Genomic DNA, 21,493 nt, shown 5'->3' on the forward strand with positions numbered 1-21,493 from the left:
ATCCATCCATCTATTCATTCATCCATCCATCTATTCATTCATCCATCCATCTATTCATTCATCCATCCATCCATCTATTCATTCACCCATCCATCTATTCATTTATCCATCCATCTATTCATTCATCCATCCATCTATTCATTCATCCATCCATCCATCCATCTATTCATTCATCCATCCATCTATTCATCTATCCGTCTTTTCAACCATCCATCCATCCATCCATCCATTGTTTCATCCATCTATTCATGCTTTAAACCATCCATCTATCTATTCATCCATCCATCAATCTTTCCATCCATCCGTCCATCCAGCTATTCATCCATCCATCTATTCTTCCACCCATCCATCTTTTCAACCATCCATCCATCTATTCATTTCATCCATCTATTCATCTTTTAAACCATCCATCTATCTGTTCATCCATCCATCGATCTTTCCATCCATCCATGTATTCATCCATCCATCCATCTATTCATCTATCCATCAATCTTTCCATCCATCTGTCCTTCCAGCTATTCACTATTCATCCATCCATCCATACATCCATATTTTCAACCATCCATCCACCTATTCATCCATCTAGCTATTCATCCATCCATCCATATTTTCAACCATCCATCCATTTATTCATTCATCCATTCACTTATTCATCCACCCACGTATTCATCCATCCATCATCCATCCATCCGTCAGTAGTTAACTAATATATTTGCATCTATCCATCTATTTATCTATCCTTCTTTTCAACCATCCATCCATCCATCTATTCATCCATCTAGCTATTCATCCATCCATCCATCCACTCAGTAGTAACTAATATATTTGTATATATATAATATATATAATATATTAATGTTTAGTTCTTTCGTTTTCTCATCCCTGTGTCCTGTTCTTTATTTCTCCCTCAGAGTGAATACATTGCGCCGCGTGATTCCAGATTGACCTTCATGACTGGTTTTACAGGATCTGCTGGTACAGTCGTCTGGCTCTGCTCCTTCACGATCCTTTTCTCTCCGCTTCCTTCCCACCTTCTTCTCAGTTCTCTTATTTTCTCTTCTTTTTTTCTTCTATGCCTTCTCGCCCTTTCTGTAATTATTTCTGCTTTTAAAAGGGAGCTTTAGGCTTCAATACGGCTAGTTCTATTAATTTCTTGGTGGTGATAGACAGTGAGAAAAATGATCCTTATCAGTTTTTGTAGCAGGGGTCAATCATACGGCCCGTGGACCACACTTGGCCCACTAGGCGGATCAATCCGGGCCGCTTGATGAATTTTTAAAGTACAAAAAATGTACAAACACTTCATGTATATATTTTTTCAAATGATATTTCATTAAATATAAGTATTGCCCAATATACTTGTAAATAAAAACAAAGGGGAAAATATGGACTTATTGTTCTTTATACGTAATTATGTCATGCTAGTACTGGTCCGACCCACTTGACATCTAATTAGGTTGTATTTTGCCCTGAACTAAAATGAGTTTGACACCCCTGGTCTAAAGGTTATAGCTGGATTATAACTCTATAAACTCGGCCTGATATTTAGGATCTGGTGGAACATTAACTTCTAAATTCCAGATGAGGGATGAACAAAGATAAGGTTTGTCCATATGAGTGGCACAACCATTTGAATTCCTGTCTATTCCCTGTTGACGTCTACAGTTTCTTCTCTTTCTGCTGTTATTTATATTTCCACAGCTGTGCTCTTACGTGTCCTTCGTGTTCTTCACTCTAGGAACTGCTGTAGTGACTCGGTCCAAGGCTGCTCTCTGGACTGACAGCAGGTACTGGCTCCAGGCCGAGAGACAGCTGGACTGTAACTGGGAGCTGCAGCAGAGCTGTGGGTTTGTCGTGACAACGCCGGTCTGATATTCAAGTCTCAACAATCTGGGCCCGAAATATCCTGACAAATGCTGCAGAGATTTCTGAAATAGCCCAAAGGGTAAAGCGATCGTACTGTAAAACAAACCTGACATATGACGCTGAAGGTCAAACATTAGGTTTTATTAATGGCAATTTGTAAATTCCTAAGCAAAAGTATTTGTAAAACTTAATCCAATCGTCCCAGGATGATTAATGGTTGGAACCAGCCCACTGATCGATTAGCTTAAATGCTAAAATGCTTTATCAACATTTTCTACTCTATCTATTAGGGAAACATTGGTATTGCAAATTTTTAAGGAAAATGCAGAAGTATAATGATACTATAAATAAATTATATAATTTGGAAGAGTTTGGCAGACCGGATTAAAAAGCTGAATGAAGTTTGCCCATGCCTAGTTCCGACTAAACGATCATTTGAATATTCATAATGACAATTATGTAAGTACCGTATTTTCCAGACTCCAGAGTATTAGTCGCACCAGTGCCCTCTAGTGGCTCTCAGTGTGAAAATAACAAACATGTAAATTTTCAGTGGTACAGGAGTAGCAGATACTGGTACACAAGCCTAGAATGCCCTCTAGTGGCTGTCAGTGTTAAAATAACAATCATGAAATTATATGTTTATAATATACAAGTCGCACCTGAGTATAAGTCGCAAAAAAAAAATGCGGTAATTTTTTTTTTTTATTAACATGAATAGTCCGGTTATTTACGGGGCACAGATTGTTGACTTTATTTGATTTGTTGACGTATTATACATGTTACATTGACGTACCGTAATAATCATAATGGTGTGGTTTTCAGACTCTGTCGGAAATATTGCTGAATGGCTCATTGCGCAGGTTCCATTAGGCGAAGTCATCGGCTTTGACCCCTTCCTCTTTTCTCTCCGTGAGTGAGGCTGATGCCTGAATTTACTTATTTTACTGCAGGATTTTTAATTTTTCATAGAATAAAATGTAAAATATTATGTACAGTATTCACTCCCATTATTTAAATAGCTTTTTTTTTAAATTACCTTTACCTTCCACCCCATTAACCTGGCCCTCATGCAGCGGTCGGATGTAACATGTGGAGCCTCATGTACTGTCAGCGTTGTTATCTGGATTTATTTCGTGGTCTATTGGTGTTTAATCATCTGTGATTTCCTCGCACAGAGACGCAGGAGAATTACATGCTTAACCTGATGTCCAGCAATCGCAGTCTTGCGCCCGTCTCTGAGAACCTTGTTGACCAAGTGTGGAAGGACAGACCTGCAGTGTCTCCAGAGAACCTAATCAGACTCCCAGACAGAGTCATCCGTGAGTTTGATCTGCTTTATCGCCGATGATAAATAAATACCTGCAGACACAGAGACAGGGAGTCCGTAAACGAACGAACGACACCGTCATAAAGATCTGTCCGGAGATAAGGGGCAGGTCAGAATCGACATCATTAGTCTTTATGGCCACATAAAAAGAGAAGGAGACGGCGCGAAGCTGATGATCTGTGTGTGTGCGTGTGTGTGTGTGATAAAGCAGTAAAAGCTCCGAGTAAATGAGGATTTTCATCAGTTCGGTCAACTGTGGTTTATGAATGAATCACAAACATCATTAATGTCAAAGAAAAGGAAAATAATTTCCAAGACCTGAACTTGACTGCAGGACTGAAATTCATGTACAACCGGAAGCTAAGCGCAGCTGTTCAATAAGCACACCAAATGACATGGATTTTATTATGTAAACACTTGGCAGATGTCATATACAGTGGAACCGTAGAGATACGAGCATAATCTGTTCCACGACTGAGCTCGTAACTAAAAGACGTGTTTTTAATTGCTATAGAGACAAACACACAAATAAAATTATAGTGTATTTATATAAGGAATCCTGAGATATAAAATAAACTGTGGTTTTAATACCTACGTAATACGTACCTTAAATGTACACTACGTAACTTACATAAATGTAGAATTAATTTAGCTTACTTTTTTACTTTTCTATTTTTATTTTTTTGCTTTTTTCGATTTTTTTATTCTTTCTTTAGCGGGCACCACGCTCATATTTATCAACAATTTCATGCTTTATTTCCATGGTCATCGTGCGTTTCTTCTTCTCACCACCATCCTTACCACTCACCTTCTTAGGACTCATCACTGTTATGAAGAATAATGCACAAAATGTAGAGGGAAAATTACGTAAATAACGCAAACGCAATACGGAAGACTAGCTGGGATAATAGATAAAAAAAATAAAGTCCATTAATCACACAAAATCACGCTTTTAATCTTGATGAATAATTTGAAGTGTCGCCCGGCAATAATATTTACATATATAATGTATGCCAAGGAGAAAAAAAAATAATGTATGTTAATTTATTTATTTTTTGTTTGTTTGTTTGGCTTTGGTTAGTGCGGTCCTGGCAGACAAAAGTGGAGCTGATACGGAGTCAGATGCGGGACAATCCCTACAAGCCCACAGCTCTACTGCTTTCAGCTCTGGATGAAACAGCCTGTGAGTAAAACGTTTAGTTCTGGTACTGAAGAAAAATCACAGGTGACTTTGAAATTGACCTGACATCTGAAATATTTGTTAGTCCTTTTGATTCACTTTGATGAAAAATAAATTCAACAAACGTGTTTGCATATCAAAAGGGGTTTAAACTGTTTAATGTCATATACAAAATACTTGTAGTAGTTATGGATTTCCTTTTTTTTCCACAAAATATTTTAGAATACCAGATTGCTATTATCAATGAGAGTTTGAACAACTTAAACATATAGAAATACATCTGATAATATAAATAACAGAGCAATAAATGAGGTATTCATTTTATTTTAATTTAATTTAATGTGTTTAAATTAAATTGTATGTTTGATATTTATATTATTTGTGATGCGGGGGGTTTCAGGGCTGTTTAACCTTCGTGGAAACGACATTCCATATAATCCTTTCTTCTACTCCTACACTCTGCTGACTCTGGACCAGATCTGGTCAGTCTGTTTCTCAGAGATACAAAAAAAAAAAAAATTTTTGTCATGTACAGTATAACGTTGTATAAGTTTACTGAATTAACTCCGGTACATTTGTCTTTGCTCAGGCTTTTTGTTCACACTCACAGAGTCACGGAGGAGCTGAGGCGGTACCTGAACGCCTCCTGTGTGGACTCCCTCTGTGTGCAGCTGAAAAGCTATGACTCCGTCAGCGAAAACATAGAGAGCTATGTGTCCCAGATCGGAGTTAAAGTTTGGATTGGTACAGAATATACCAACTACGCTCTGTACCAGCTCATCACTCCACAGGTGTGAAGGGTGACGTCACGGTGTCCTGAATCTTTGGCCCTCACCGATCTTTCGGCCCTTGTTTTTATTTTGGTAGTTAAGTATTGTTGTTGTTCTTTTGTCCAATGAAGGACAAATTATTGACCAGCTCCTATTCACCTGTGTTGATGACCAAGGCTGTTAAAGACGAGACCGAGCAAAGAATCCTGAGAGAAGCACATGTATGAAACCACCACACACACAAATGTTTTAAAATGTTTTTTTTTTTTAAACATCCAAAAATGGTTTGTGTTTGTGCTCAGGTGAGGGATGCAGTAGCAGTGATGCAACTGCTGTTGTGGTTGGAAAAATCTGTTCCTGGAGGAAAGGAAACTGAACTGACGGCTGCTAACTACGTCAACACTTGTCGCAGGTGGGTTTCTAAGTAGGATACAGGAAGTGACTTGGACCATTTTTCCAACTATAAATCTCAGTGTCTGCCAAATGATAATGAAATACACTTCGTATACTGACCGACACGACGCCCCCAAACCCCAGTACTAGGTATGGTAAAGACTGATTTCAATCATTCTATTTTCTGCTTTGCAAAGCATCCACTGCAATTTTAGATAATGCCACTAGATGGCGGCAGACACCGTTTTTGCTGGAGAATTTCCGGTTTTAGAAGCCTGCAGGTTCCCGCCCCATGCAAAGAATTTTATTATTAAAATAATATTATTTTATTATTCGTAACTACGTAACTACTATAGCGGTCATTTTTACAACACATATATTATTTCCATAATATTTAAAGAATTAATTATAATTAATGTGAGTAGTACATTTCCTGTTTGAAGTAGTACACTTCTGAAACTGTCTTAAAGCAGGAAGTTAGCAACCTTAACCTGGAAGTGTTTTCTTCCCTACTAAACAAGTAGACAAGTTGTTCACTTTCCTTTCTTTCCGCATAAGGAATGGTGTAGAATTGAGATTTGTTTATTTTGTTGTTGTTGTTGTTTTTTTTTATAATTCCCAATATCTTTTCTCTAAGCAAACAAAATGACAACAGAGGCCCCAGCTTTGAAACCATCTCAGCCAGTGGACCAAATGCAGCTCTGGCACACTACAGGTCAGTTCATATAAGTGTACAAACAATGTATATAAATTGCATATATAAGTCGCTCGGACTATAAATCGCTCTGGAGTATAAGTTGCACCAGCCAGAGTGCCCTCTAGCGGCTGTTAGTGTGAAAATAACAAACCTGTGAATTTCCATTGGCACAGGAATAGCAGATACGGGTACACAAGCCTAGAGTGTCAACGTGCATATACTGTATATATAAAGGATGAAAAAAAGTGTGACTTCCAGAAATTACGCTATTAAGCTTCTACCACTGTGGTTTTATAGTCTAGTGGTTATTACACCTGCCTTACATTTAGAGGGTCCTTTGCAGACATTTCTTTATCTCAGGTCTGATTGTAAATGATTGATGGTTTGATGACTTGGTTCAGTTTCTCTTTCTAAACTTAAGTTTAGCTGTATGTAAAATAACAACAAACAAACAAAAAATACTGTCTCATTTCAGCCCAACAAATGAGACAGATAGGAAACTGACACCAACAGAGATGTTCCTACTGGATTCTGGAGGACAATATCTGTGAGTTTACCTGAGTAATTATTCTGATTCTGTACAGTTTCAGTTGACGTTGCTTTAGTTTATTGAAAATCCTGAAGTGTGTCACCGTTTCTGTCAGGGACGGAACCACTGACATCACACGTACTGTTCACTGGGGAGTCCCCACTGCCCTCCAGAAGGTTAAAAACTGGATTTCTGTGTTTTATCTTTTCCATATAAAATCTGTAGTGTTCTTACAGTTGCAAGTTAGTAAGGTTGAGTATTTTTCAGACAATTAAAAATTTAATAAGTTAAGTCTCCTATCCATCTCCAATGCCAACAGGAAGCCTTCACCAGAGTGTTGATGGGAAACATTGAGATTTCAAGGACCGTTTTTCCTACAAGAACCAGAGGTGAGAATAATGAATATTTACCATATTTCCGGACCTTAAGTTGCACTTTTTCATCCTTTGGCTGGGTTTGCGACTCATACTCAGGTGGGACTTATATATTAAAATATATAATTTCATGTTGATTATTTTCACACTGACTGCCTCTAGAGGGCACTCTAGGCTCGTGTACCAGTATCTGCTACTCCTGTACCACTGAAAATTTACATGTTTGTTGTTTTCACACTGACATGCACTAGAGGGCACTAGAGTGACTAATACTCTGGAGCAACTTATATATATTTTTTTATTATTATTATGCATTTTTTGACTGATGCAACTTATACTACAGAATGATTTATAGTCCAGAAAAAAAGGTATGTGTGTGAGCAAAAAACATTGTGTCAGTAGTACATGACTTTCTTTTTCACAGGTGTGAACATAGAGATGTTGGGCCGCAGGGCATTGTGGGAAGTGGGCCTGAATTATGGCCACGGCACAGGTCATGGTGTTGGAAACTACTTTGGTGTTCATGAGTGTGAGTATAATTTTAGTGGTTTCATTCTTTAAAACTACATTAAATTATTTAGGTTTTCCATCAGAGTAAAAATAAAAAAATAATAATAAATAATAAAAATAAATTTAACTTTTGCTGTAAAGGGTTTTCAGGTTAGTGTGTGTTGATATTTTTGTTCAGGGCCAGTTGGTTTTCAAAGCAACAACATTCCATTCACTGCAGGAATGTTTACATCCATAGGTGAGAAGAGAAGGTAAATCATGTGTGATAGGGAACATTTTTGGTAAAATTCTTTTTAAAAAAATCTTTTTTTTTTCTCATTCAGAACCTGGATATTACAAAGAAAATGACTTTGGGATCCGAATTGAAGATGTTGCTGTGATTGTTCCCTATCAAACACAGGTGACATCATCTGCTGATCCGATGACATCATCACCCCATGCTGTGACATCCTAACTTTGTGATAAATCTCTTTTTTTCCCCCATGTCTGTTCCTCTTAGTATGGTAACCACTTCCTGACCTTTGACACGGTGTCACTGGTTCCGTACGACAGAAAACTGATTGACGTATCGCTGCTGAGCGCTGAACAGGTCAGTTCAATGGACATTTAAATCACAACAACAAGGAAGAAGCTAAACATTAACTAGGAATGAACTAACAGCATATTATCTAGAAGAACTGGTGTTTAGACATGTATGTTCGGTGCTTAGATTGAGAAGTGTGTGTTTGGATGTAAATATCTGAATTCTAATGATGTTAAAAAAAGTTTTTAAAATTTTCATCTTATTATTCATAAGGTAGCTGTGAAATAATCAAATCACATCATGGTTGTAATTAATCATGATTAATTGTGGTTGTAATTCAAGGTGAACTGTATTGCCGATGTAGCCCCATGGTGAAAATTCGTTCGACAAACCTGATCTAGTGAATCACTATTTCTAAACATGACAAAAACGTTTTTCTGTATATTTCTGGAAATGAAAGCCATATAACAGCAGGTGCATGGAATTTATAATATGGAGAAATATCAAGAAAAATATGCAAATATAATACTAAAAACTTGGCTTCACAGAATTGGTAGATTTGAGTCATTACTGTACTTTCTAATGGAGGCTTGTAAAAAGTCTTCAGAGTGGCTTTCAAACTTTCATGAAGATGTATTTTCCGGACTATTAGTCACACTTATTTCATCCTTTGGCTAGGTTTGCAACTTATATTCAGACTTATATATTAAAATATACAATTTCACGTTTGTTATTCTCACACTGACAGCCACAAGGGGGCACTGGTGCGACATATACTCCGGATCGACTTATAATTTTCCGGACTATTAGTCACACTTATTAAGACCCACCGCAATATCAGTGATCCCTCTCCTATAGCGGTAGTTACGTTCCAAGACCCACCGCAATAGTTCAGTTATTTCCCATATTTAAAAGATAGTTATTTTCACACTGACAACCACTTGAGGGCACTCTAGCTGTCTGATGCAACTTATACTCTGGAGCGATTTATATGTTTTTTCTTCTTTATTATGCTTTTTTTTTTTTCTTCAGTCCAGTTCTATTAAAATCTGTCTTTGGTGTCCCTGCAGATCCAATGGTTGAACAATTACTACCAGAAAATTCGTACAGTGGTGGGACCAGAGTTGGACAAACAGGGACTGAGTGAAGAAAATGAGTGGATGCTGAGGAACACAGAACCTTTTCCTGCACCCGGATCATCTTCCTCCAACTGTTCCTCCTCACTGACGCTCCTCCTTCTGGCCCTCGCCTTCACATTGCACCACAGCAGAATCATCTGAGAAGATTTACTCCAAACCATCTACAGACCCTCACCTCAATGATCACATGCCAGAATCTTCATCATCTATCCATATAAATGCCTTCTGTTTGCCTGTGTATACAGTATGTTTGTGTGTGTGTGTGTGTGTGTCCTAATTGTGTAAATTCTTGTACACTCAATGGTCCTCAGACTCACTTGTTGACTCTGTTTCTCTCCAAAAAAAACCCTTTAAAGGTGTTTCACTTTATTTATTTATTCATAAAAATCAAAAGTAGGTTTATTAAACATTATACAGTTTCATTTATATCCTTCTTTTTTTATATATATATATATATCTGTGATCTTCTGGCTGTAAGAGTACAGTATACAGTACTAACCTAAGACAGTGGTTCTCAATTGTTTTGTCCCCCCCTATGGGACAGAAATATATATTCATATTCATGCCGCCTCCCCCTGAATTGAAATACTATTGAGAACCTGATAATATGTACCCTTATTTCCGGACTATTGAGTGCACCTAAATATTAGCCGCACCCACTAAATATAAAAAGAAAATAAATAATTAAACATATATAGGCCGCACTTCTCTATAAGCTACGCAACATGGGATATTTACACAGAAAGAAGTTACACACAGAAATATATTTTTCTTTACAATAATGTGCGCTCCTGCGCTGTGCCCGGCTTTTATATACGGTCCGTCCGTCAATTCCGCTCACCTCCGTCCGGGGCTGCACCTGCGTCGCCTCTCCCGTGCTCTTCCTCCTGCAGCTGAGGGCTAACCTCCGCCGCGCCCCATGGTAGCGTATTTACGTAATGCGTTTGTCTTATATGTCCATTATGCAACTCTACTGTGCATATAATTGTGTGATAAAGGGTAATACAGTCTAGAGAGGGTTGATAACAATGTGGGGGTGGTTCATGAAGGGTAAATATATACGTATATAATATAATAACTATCTCAAATACTGCGATAAGAGAGGGACAACTGTAAATACTTTTTCGAACAGTGCCTTTAACACGGCTGGTTACATGTCACACGTACATATTAGCTCTTTCCTGCTTCCGCGCCCTGACCGTAGTTAAAATGGACAGGGGAAACTTGGTGAGGTCCGAAGCTAACATTAGCTCCGCTGCTAACTCTCTTCACTTTGCGCTTGTCCACAGCAGAGATAAACAGAAACAGGGAAGTCGGGGTCTTTATTATCAGCCACCCTGAGCACAATACATAAATAGTGTTTTAACAGCTCCTGTATAACCAACTCACACTGGTTGAGGGCTCAAACTGCTAGCAACAATAGCTAACGTTCTATCTCGCCCCACGCACATATACGCACACAGCCATTCACAGACAGACATACGCTACTAGTATAACACACAGTAGCCTACCAGAAAAGTCATTGGTCGCTAGCGGTATGAACTTCGTTAGCCTGTAAAAACCCATAAATTAGCTGCAGGGTTCAAAGCGTGTGAAAACAGAAGTGGCTTGTAGTCTTATCTGTACAAAGTTGCTTCCAGCCAGTGACTTGTTTATCGTTCAAGGATTACAGAAGTAGCACACTTCTGTCCAGCATGCCATATTCTATTGGAAGCCTCTTATGCCCAAACTGAGTTATTAATACTTTTTAAAAAAAACTCAAAGTAAATAACAGTCAGTCAGTTCAGTCATGTTTTGTGTGTACCTGTGTGAGTGTGTGGAAGTGAAAACACTGACAAGTAACAGATTTAGAAAGTGACAGTTTGGCAGCTGCAGCAGCTTCACATCAGATATCAGATGTCGCTGCTCAAAAACAGAGCCAAAGTCTAAGACCAACTGACATGGGGGGAAAAAAAAAACCCAATGTCTTTTGTATATATACAATTGTATATAATAAAGATGGACCGGATTGTTAGCTCCATCTAACGTCATTCCTACAGGTCAATGTTTACCTTCAATTATACTGTTAAAACCAATCATCATAGTGACACAGTGTGAGGAAACATCTTTGTGTATTCACGCACGCACACGCGCACAAGTATATGTGTGTGTATGAGCTTGGGACTTCCTCTCTAATCTGACTTTACTTCAGCTCACTCTTCCTGTAACAGAAACTGTAGACACAACCCCCAGATTGAGAGGATACAAACCTGTCTCCTCTTGTTTTCTTAACAGGATCTAAGGAGCGGTAAGGAGCAGACAGAGAAGCAGGAAGATGCTCCGACGAAGGCCTTCAAATGCTTCTGAGAAAGAGCAAGTGCAGAAGAAGAAGGTGAGTTTTTTGTTTTTGTTTGTTTGTTTAATTTTAGCAAAATTTTTTGTTTGTTTGTTTATTTGTTTAATTTTAGCAAACAAACTGGGCAACTCTGAAACTTAAAGTGATATTTGAGATTTCTAGATCATTCTTTTAGATTTAAAAAAAAACTTGAGATTTCTAGATCATTCTTTTAGATCTTAAAAAAAAAACAAAATTGGTTTTGTCTTTCTTTAACATATTGCTCAAACGAGCAGCTGTGGATGATCTTTACTGCCACAGGATGTTGATGCAGATCTTTGTGGTGAAGATGAAGTTTGCATCCACTGAGACTCTGGTACTGCAGATCACCCCCTGGTTCCTGTTTCATGACAAGATGACTCATGAATCAGTTGCAGATCGAGTCACACTATGATTCTTGTTTTCCATCTACAGCAGCACATCTCTCAGTCATTTCTGTCTTATTCTGGGTATAACTCATGTATAACTCAAGGTTCAGACACTGAGTTGCTCTGCTCTGCTCTAAAGCTCATTTTTCTTCCAGATTTTTTAAATCAAAAACGAGTGGTGCAGCGCATTTACAAATAATTGAGGGACTCAATTATGTAACTGTTTACCATATTTTCCAAACTATAAGTCACAGCACTTTTCATCTTTTGGCTTTACATGTTTCACGTTTGTTATTTTCACACTGGCAACCGCTAGAGGGCACTCTAACTGGCTGGTGCGACTTATTTTGTCTGTAATTGATAGCAACACATATTTCCCCTACTAATATTACATTTAACTTGTATACTGCCATTGTGTCTCATGTCTTATTTTTGTATATGTTTTTATTTTCATACTTTAAATGATATATAAACCAATAATCTCCCCTTTTTAAAATGTTTTTTTCACCAAATTTAATATCTTTTCCACAACAATAACCATGGTAGATAAAATATGGGTATCTTTTATTATTCAATGAAAAGGCTGTCTGTAAAATTGATAACTGATTATTTAGAAAAGTGATCGGTAGACGTCTTTAGACCAGGGGTGACTTTACCCTGATATGCACTACATTCTGGAATCTTGTTGGTAAATTTGGATTAATAAAACGGAACATATGAAGGGTGTCTCTGATGATTGATAAAAGCTGCCCACTGCTCCCCTTGGTGATGGGTTAAAAGCAGAGGCTCAGTTTTGTTGTATCCTCGTGGTACAATGACAATACAGACCATAAAATAAAATATATAAATAATAACTGAACATTCCCTCTGAAATGAACAGTGAACACCTAGTGGCATGGTAGTACATGTATATACACAGTATATATAAAAAAATTAGCGTGATAGCATTTGTTTACGAGACTGTTAGCCCCATGAGTTTTATCTGTGTCAGATTCTAAAGATATACTGGAAATGCTTTTTTTTCTTTCTTTTTTACTTTCATTTTTTGTTTTGTTTCATTTCTTGTAAAATTGCTGATGTTCTTTTACAGCTGACTCTGCAGAGATCGAGCAGCTTCAAGGACTTCATGAAACCCAAAATAGCATCTCCTGTGATGACAGACAAGGAGGTGACGCTGGAAGAAAATGTAAGAAATTCTATCTTCGTTTTTTTAAATTTTTATTTTATTCGTAAAACGAGAACCTGAAAACGTGCATATTTTTATCTGTACAAACCACTGTATGAGTTGCTGCCACCTAGTGACTGGAGGCTTGTTATCATTCAAGCATTACAGCAGTGGTACACTTATGTCCAGCATGCCATATTCCATCCTCAAGCGGCAACCCCCGGCCCCCCCGGCCCACTGGACCTGCCCCACTATTTGAGAAGTACTGCTTTAGTGACTAAAAGTTATTCATGTCCCTCACCAAGTGTGTTATCAGTTTAGTCTAACGTCTGGATGTGTGTATATGTAAATGGTTTCCTATCAACGCTTCGTTTTCTCTATGTGGAAGTCAAGCTGAACAAATACATCAAAAAACAGAGAGGAAGTCAGAACGGGAAGTTCGTCAGAGCAGATGATGGAGACGACCAGACAGGAAGTGACAGGAAGTAAAATAGAGTCTCATTCTGCTTTGAATGATTCAGACCCCACACCTGACTGACTTTCAGACCTAAGCAGAACCTAACTCCGTTGACAGCAGTTTTTCTGGTGTATTCTATATAGTTCGGTTATGAGAAACGAGTTCTGTACACACACAAGCACACATTGGCAGGAGCATCTGTCACACAGACCACAACACCTCCTGTATGGCTGGGTACATTTGTACATGTGTTTATCGCACATCACACCCTGATTATAAACACACAGTAATCTCTCTTTACTGTGCTGTGAGTTACAGGCGCAGGAACGCAAATGTGAAAAAAGGTCAACTCTCAGTGTATTATACATTTAAACATCTTAATTGATTATTCCAAAAATATATAAAATAATATAAATATTTTTTGAGCTGAAAGGCAGAGAAAAACAACACAAAAAAGATGAAAACGGTATCTTTGGTTGTGGAGCAGAGAACCACACACAGTGCTGCAAAGACAGTCAGGATGTTGAGTGTGGGTTGTGTGTGTGTCTGTCTGTCTGTGGGTTTGAACTGTTTTTTTTGTCAGATCTAAACCTCATCTCCGAAGAAGTCTCTTGGGTTTCTTTTTTTGTTGTTGTTGTCACTCTTGCTGTATGGATGTGCTACCAACTCTAATTCACCCTGTTAGATGTGAAATTCAAATACTGCTGATAAAGATTTTAAAAAATATATATAAAAATATATATATTTACTAATACCAATGACAGTAGTGTGAGGTCTGGATCAAATCTGAAGTTACTTCACAAGAGCTGGTGACCAAAGTGACTTAAAACATATTAGCCAGACTGACTTTATATGGAAATAGTGTTGAACAGTGCTTTAAAAAGTTTTCTTTTTTAAATTGAAATATATCTATATATACATATATATTATCCACTGTTTAACACTATTTCCATATAAAACCAGTATACATTACATTTACGCATTTAGCAGACGCTTTTATCCAAAGCAACTTACAAGAGGAGGACAATCAGGCACTAAGTATGTGCGGTCCCACCACAGAGGCATGTCCAAATATGAATATTGATCCTTTCAATCCATTATGAGTGGGTGTTAAACTTCAGTGTGGAAACACAATAAGTGCGATTAACCATAGGATTAAAAACAGTGACCATACAGACAACGGTTCCGCAGATAATACAATCAGTCGTATTTGCAAATTGTTGTTGTGTATGTAACAACATATACAGTGTTCCCTCTCTATATCGCAGTTCTCCTTCCGCTCCCTCAGTACATCGCAGATGTTTTTTTAATCCATTCTCACGAAATATAGCAAAAAATAATTATACATACGAAAGTTTTGGCTGGTAGCTTTGTTTACCTGGACGAGATCAAGATCATAAACATATCATGATCACACACACACACATATATATACATTTATATATATATATATATATATATACATTTTTATTTATATATATTTATTTATATATATATTATATATATTATATATATATATAGTATTATATAATATAATCTCAGGAAGAAAATATATTTTTCTACTAATTGAAAAGCCTTCTATAAAGGCCATACTGGTCACTTTATTTGGTACATATGATTTTAGAACAGAGGCCATTGAGTTTATGAGAGGCCATGTGTGAAAATTGTAGAAAAAAAAAAAAGTTTTGTTTTTCTTTAAACCTCAACTCAGGCTGCAGAAACAGCAGCAGCAGAGGAAGTGGTGAAAGGTGGCATCAAACTGAGCAAGAAGTGGAGAAACGTCATCTCCAGAACAATGACCCGCAAAACATCCAAGATGGTGCAGAAGGCTCTGGCTGAAGAGGGGGTAAAAAAAAAAACCACACACACGCACACACACACCGAACAGTATGATTACACAATCAGACAATGTTCATACACCCACAGCATTTTTAATATGTTTAGTATATATAAACACAAAATAAACAAAATAGAATGTGTTTCATTTGTGTGATATGGGGATTTTGACTCCATATTTACACAAGGGTGAGGACAAACACAGGAATTTAAGCCTTACATATAAATATCCTGTACAACCAACAACTGAAAGAAACCCAAATCAAGCGAGTGTAACCACCAGAGGGCACTGTAGGCTTATGTACCAGTATCTGCTGCTCCTGTACCACTGAAAATGTACCTGTTATTTTCAGAGTGACAGCCGCTAGAGGGCACTGTTGCTGGCTGGTGCAACTTAAAAAAAACAATTATGATTTGCTGTTTCATTAGGTATATTCTTTAGCTAACGTTTTTTTTGTTGTTGTTTTTGTCGCTTGCATCTTTAAAGTTATTGACAAATAGATATAGATATTGACACATATTTAAACATACATATTGAATTTCTTACTCTCAATTTAAATACAATTTGACTGTAACTTCTGCCGATTTCTGAGCCACGAATCTCCTGCTGTGTCTGTCTTTCCAGTTGGACGACGCCGAGGACATGTCACCTGTCTCTCCAGATTTTCTTCCAGACCTGAGTTTAGGACAAAGAAACTCAGTCTGTTCCACGGGGTCCGAGGAAACTGTCTCCAGTCCTATCTACAGGCAGTTGTCAGGAAGTAAAGACATTGCACCGTGTCCTCTGTCCTCTATACCAAAATACCTGTCCTACTTACCATTTTCTTATTTACCATCACTCCTTCTAACAAACCTGTTCCCCGTCCTCTCCTCCTCAGGCAGTGATAGACAGAGTCTGGACAGTGGTTTCAGTCAGCGGGACAGTATGAGACTTGAGGACAACAGTCTGTCCTACACCGGGCCCTTCTGTGGACGAGCTCTGGTCCACACTGACTTCACCCCCAGTCCCTATGACATGGACTCGCTGAAGCTGCAGGTGAGTTCTCATCATCAGACAGCAGAGCTGCTCCTTCCTCTGCCTCTTCATCGTTCATATGATTTTTTTTTTCCCCCCCGCGACTTCTTGTCTCTGACAGAAGGGAGACGTCATCTACATCATTGAAAAGCCTCCCGTGGGGACGTGGACAGGAAAACTTAACAATAAAGTGGGTTCCTTCAAGTTCATCTACGTCAACCTCCTCCCAGATGAAAGTCCTCCAACCAGGAGGAAGCGTTGCAGCAGGAAGTCCAAACCCAAGACCCTGGAAGAGGTTCTGGACAGCATTGGACTGATGGTGAGTCTGCCATGAGAGAGAGAGAGGAACGGACGAACAGTGGGGGACATAGAAGGAAGAGAAAGATAACTCAGTTATCCACGTCAGAGTCTCTTGAGCAGTGTCCCTGAATCATCTTTGGCCATAACCCCCCTCCCGACCTCCAGTAGAGGACAGAAGTTTTTCACGACCCTCCCAAATGAAATACTATTGAGCGGTGAGAGGTGATATTTATTTATCTGTACAAACCACTGTATGAGTATGAATAGATTAATAAAGCCTGCTCTGCTGCTATCTAGTGACCGGAAGCTTGTTTATCGTTCAAGAATGAATAAAGACAGTATACTGGAAGTCCCCTCTCTCACCACTTGTGACACCTCACCGGGGCGCGACCCCACTATTTGGGAAGCAGCGCTCTAAGGAAAGGTTAAAATAGTTGTTCTCACCATTACAGATTTTTTTTTAATTTCACTTAGAGCGGGGGTGTCAAACTCATTTTCACATCGGCAGCGGAGCGGGAGGCCACATCAGCAATACAATCCATAACATGTTAATCCATGTTTCTGCAATTGATTATTATTTATTCAAGTTACAAATATTGGCCTCTGGGCCTTATACTTGTCCTTGTACAAAGGGGAAAAACATGGAGGTAAAATGACTTTTTTTTTAGGAAACACAGCAAAACATTTACTTTAGCTTTGCCTCCTAACTGCATTCATGTTGTTCTTTTATTTTCAGGAGCTGAGCTCTCTTCTGTCCATGCATGGGTTCCAGAGTCTGGAGGACTTCACGGGACTAAAAGAGTCTCACCTGAACGAGCTGAACATCACTGATTCAGAGCAGCGCACCAAGATCCTGAGTGCCACAGAACTGTTCCAAGACTGTAGGTCCACACTCTGGAACACCTATTGAGAAAATTAATTAATTAATTAAAAAGCAAGACTGTAGGTCCACACTCTGGAACATCTATTGTGAAAAAAAAAAATTAAAAATAACTGTTTGATCATTTCTTTCTTCCTGTGCAGCTGAAGAAGAGTCAGATGATCCCCACGAGGACCAGGAGCAGGTAAGATCCGGAGAACCGGCCAAAGAACCGAGAGATTCGGGTTGTTTCGAGAGCGGTGAGAACGTGGATAATGGATGCGTGGAGAAGAGGGCGGAGGAGGCTGATGAAGCCTCCGAGGAGCAGACTGAGAAAAAACAAGAACAAAAGGACCGTGAGGATGAGACAGGAGGGGAGAAGAAGGAGGACGAGACCACAGATCGGCTGCAGGTTGTCGAGGAACATCTGCGGGAGCTGAGTTTGGAAGATGGAGGACATTGAAGAGATGAAAGAAGAAGCGGAATCATGTTCTACGTTGGACTCTTGATGGAAATTGGATTCTCTTGTGAACACAGACTAGAGTGATGATGACACCAGATGATTGTCTTTTTATGTATAAATATTTGGATCACTTGACTGACTTGACTGTTCCCTGCATGGTTGCCAGAGCGGATCATCTGCCTCCATCTCACCCTATCCACTGCTTTGACACCAACGATCTCTATGTCCTCTTTAATAATAATCTAATCGGGGGTCTTCCTACTTCTCCTCCTGCCTGGCAACATGGCTAGATCTTTGTCATTTCTGAAATTTTCTCTTAAATATTTTTATTCCTCTACGTCCTTTCCAAGCTTTCTTGTTTTAGTGCAAGGGAGAAATGTTGGTGCATTCCAGTTGTTAACGTTCCAAGCTTTCTTGTTTTAGTGCAAGGAAGAAATGTTGGTGCATTCCAGTTGTGCTTAGCTTTGTTCCAGCAGGTGGCACTCTTACCAGGTACCTGGCATTTACTGTACAATGAAGTGGACTAATACATTTTAATTGGCGGTTATTCCAGGATTTTATCCCTGAGCCAATATTTTTATTTTATTTTATTTGTGTTTGTGTATTTTCTCTCCTTCCAGGATCAATGGTTTTCCAGTCTTTTATCGTGTATTTATAAATATAAAAGTGAATCCTAAAGGTGTTTCTCATCTCTTTGTTATAAAATATCCTTAATGTCTTTCCCACTCACTTTAGTCGTGTTCTTGTACTTTTTGTACTGTGTTTTTCTCATGTTTTTATGTAGTCTTTATGATTCGATGTGTTTCATTTGAAATATTATTTGGTTTCTCTGACCCTGTAAAAATGCTGTAAGTAGAATTTAATTAAAACAAAATGACAATGTTGTTGTCCGTTATTGCTATTTAAATTATTGGTTACATGTTTATGGAATTCCACTTCCACAGAGAATTGTTCCTGCTCGTACAATAAACTGCAGAGAAAAGTCAGCAGTGGAGGCGGACAGTACTATACCTCACCTCAAGGGTCGTACGTGAGCTGAGAGGTGCTTTGGAGCTGCATTGGTGACGTCAACAGAGGCAATGGAAAGTTAGCCGTCAAGCTAAAGCCAGTAAGTCAAGAACAGCGTTTTTTGTGTGTGTTCTACCTGGTCCGACTCACTAAGGACGATTGTATTTCAAGACTTCTTCTCAAAACTGGACTTCCGCTCCAAACAGAAGGTGATAAATGACGAAAGACCAACGCCGGAGCTAAAAGGTTAGCTTCAAACGGCTAGCTTCAAGTGGTGGAAACAACGGAGGCTAAACATTAGCATACACAATGCTAACGTGAGAGAAAACCGAGAGATTTTAAAACACCTTATTAACGCAACCTGTTTCCTAGCCAAACAGGAGCTATTTGGAGGAACTGTACATCTCGCCATCAGTCAGAAAATGGATGCCAATCCCCTGGACAGCTTCTCAGCTTTTTGGACCAGAAGGATGTAATCCAGACTGTTCCAGAGGAGACAAAGTTACTCCAGTTGGCTCTAACTCTAACCAGCTACAACAACATCACTGGACAGGTAAGTTTCTGCATTTAAAAAGTTTATTTAAAAGTACAGTAGGAACTGAATTGTGAGAGTGAGTTGATGTTCCTTATGACGTGGGGTATAGCGAGTTCGAGCTTTCAGTCGCTCTGCTCCCCATCTTTGTTTATGAGACGGGCAGAGGGGACAGTCGGGTGAATGGAGGAGGGACTACCTGAGGGAGCGAGAGGTTATGGATGGCTTTGAATGTGAGCAGAAGGATTTGTAATTGATGCGGGACTTGACCGGGAGCCAGTGACGCTGTTGCAGGACAGCAGTGATGTGGTGGATGGAAGAGGTTCTGGGTAACGATGTGGACGGCTGAGTTCTGGACCAGTTGGAGCTTATGGAGAGATTTGTGGGATTTGTGTCCAAAATGTGACATTATTATTATTATTATTATCATTGTCTTATTTTTTATGGCAGCGCCATAACAATGTCAATATGGTTGATATCATTTTCAAAAGTATTTATTAACAAACGCACACATAAATACCGGGATGGCAGCAGGGGTTGTTGTTTATAAACGCTCTGAAAAGAACCATATAAATGTTGTTTATGCTAGAAGTAACTTGAGCAGATTTTTAAAAAATGTTAAATGCTAGAAGTAACTTGAGCAGATTTTTTTTTTAAATGTTCCTTTTTAATGAAATTTTATGAAATCCTTTTTAAGTCACTGACATGTATGTGGACAACATGATGTCATGTTTCAGTCCCTTCCATCCGATGAGACCATTACCAATCAGCCAAAGTGCTGTCCCCTTGCTGAACCTCTTAATTCCCATAACTACCCTGTTGCTCCTGACCTCCCACCTTGCCATTATCTGCCCAGCGACACCTACCGCCAACACATTTAGTGTGTGGAGACTGATATGAATTAAAGTGAGGTCCCATGCCATGTCAGACCCCCTTATATGAACGTATATTTTGATTTAAGCCCCCCTGCCACCACACACACACACACACTTACAAACGATAAAAAACTATAAAATCATATACATGTTGTCATGTGTTAAGTGCTAGGCTGTAATGATCTATTTCCAATGCCAAGCAGTTAATAGCCGTAATAGCATGTCAACACCTGCATAGCAAACGATAAAGGTAAGCGTTGGGTGAAAACCTCTGCTCAGCCTGTTCCCAAAGTAGGGGGCGCCCCTCCGAGAGGGGGTGCAGTGCCATTTAAGTGGGGGCATGGATGGAATGATTGAATGAAACATACATACTTTTATATTATATACAGTACATTTACATTTAGCAGACACTTTATCCAAAGTGACTAACAGAGGAGGATTAACCTTATCAAGCATGTGGTTCCTCCGTGAATCGAACCCAGGTTTACGAACAGAGTTAAGGAACAAATTGAGTTTGAAAACCGAGGTCCCACTGTTTTTTAATATATAAGTCACACCTGAGTATATATATAAGTTGCAAACCCAGCCAAAGGATGATAAAAAGCGAGCCCTATAGTCCGGTATGTGGTGTGTGTGTCTTGTTTTTCTTTTTTTGGGTGAGGGGGGCGTGTACATTTTCTTATGAGTGTCCAGCAGAGAAAGTTGAGAAATTCACTGTCTTACAGTGCTGATACATATATACAGCTGCCTTCTATGAACTAAGATGGATCTAGATGATGATTTTAATATAACTGACTTTGCTCGGAAATTTCCCTTTACTTCCTTCACTTTGCGGTTTATGCAGCAGACATGAAACGTACAGAAAATGCTGTAGTCGGGTGAAGAACAAGAGTGGAGTAGAGCAGACATGGGCAAACTAAGGCCTGGGGT

At 38.9% G+C, this 21,493-nt stretch overlaps 2 protein-coding genes across 3 annotated transcripts in view; both read left to right on the forward strand.

Annotated features, from left to right (window-relative positions):
* The window catches only part of xpnpep2 (X-prolyl aminopeptidase (aminopeptidase P) 2, membrane-bound), a 74,801-nt gene extending 63,179 nt beyond the window's left edge, over nt 1-11,622 (forward strand). The window contains exons 4-22 of one of the 2 annotated variants that reach the window (XM_025063482.1): nt 912-975; nt 1,739-1,843; nt 2,692-2,778; nt 3,045-3,188; nt 4,278-4,379; nt 4,777-4,858; nt 4,966-5,167; nt 5,278-5,367; nt 5,449-5,558; nt 6,177-6,254; nt 6,712-6,783; nt 6,881-6,941; nt 7,085-7,154; nt 7,564-7,668; nt 7,828-7,887; nt 7,973-8,049; nt 8,149-8,238; nt 9,243-9,555; nt 11,586-11,621. In XM_025063482.1, the coding sequence (XP_024919250.1) occupies nt 912-975; nt 1,739-1,843; nt 2,692-2,778; nt 3,045-3,188; nt 4,278-4,379; nt 4,777-4,858; nt 4,966-5,167; nt 5,278-5,367; nt 5,449-5,558; nt 6,177-6,254; nt 6,712-6,783; nt 6,881-6,941; nt 7,085-7,154; nt 7,564-7,668; nt 7,828-7,887; nt 7,973-8,049; nt 8,149-8,238; nt 9,243-9,452 (1,809 nt within the window). In that variant the 3' untranslated portion in view covers nt 9,453-9,555; nt 11,586-11,621. Of the gene's footprint in view, nt 1-911; nt 976-1,738; nt 1,844-2,691; nt 2,779-3,044; nt 3,189-4,277; nt 4,380-4,776; nt 4,859-4,965; nt 5,168-5,277; nt 5,368-5,448; nt 5,559-6,176; nt 6,255-6,711; nt 6,784-6,880; nt 6,942-7,084; nt 7,155-7,563; nt 7,669-7,827; nt 7,888-7,972; nt 8,050-8,148; nt 8,239-9,242; nt 9,556-11,585 lie in introns of both variants that reach the window. The other variant, XM_008326417.3, reaches the window with a different exon arrangement.
* On the forward strand, nt 11,490-19,031 carry sash3 (SAM and SH3 domain containing 3). The gene is made up of 9 exons (XM_025063483.1): nt 11,490-11,682; nt 13,144-13,239; nt 15,387-15,521; nt 16,137-16,272; nt 16,390-16,547; nt 16,648-16,845; nt 17,563-17,707; nt 17,850-18,549; nt 18,601-19,031. The coding sequence occupies exons 1-8, from the start codon at nt 11,626-11,628 to the stop codon at nt 18,146-18,148; spliced, it is 1,224 nt and encodes a 407-aa protein (XP_024919251.1). The 5' UTR covers nt 11,490-11,625; the 3' UTR covers nt 18,149-18,549; nt 18,601-19,031.
* Nucleotides 19,032-21,493: the final 2,462 nt, after the last annotated feature.

Source organism: Cynoglossus semilaevis, chromosome 15 (assembly GCF_000523025.1).
Source record: "Cynoglossus semilaevis isolate Cse_v1.0 chromosome 15, Cse_v1.0, whole genome shotgun sequence".
Lineage (NCBI taxonomy): Eukaryota > Metazoa > Chordata > Actinopteri > Pleuronectiformes > Cynoglossidae > Cynoglossus > Cynoglossus semilaevis.

Coding starts and splice junctions, on each gene's coding strand:
- sash3 (XM_025063483.1), top strand. CDS start 11,626: ATGCTCCGACGAAGGCCTTCAAATGCTTCTGAGAAAGAGCAAGTGCAG. Junction 13,240..15,386: donor AGGTGACGCTGGAAGAAAAT/GTAAGAAATTCT, acceptor ACCTCAACTCAG/GCTGCAGAAACAGCAGCAGC. Junction 16,846..17,562: donor TGGACAGCATTGGACTGATG/GTGAGTCTGCCA, acceptor TTTTATTTTCAG/GAGCTGAGCTCTCTTCTGTC.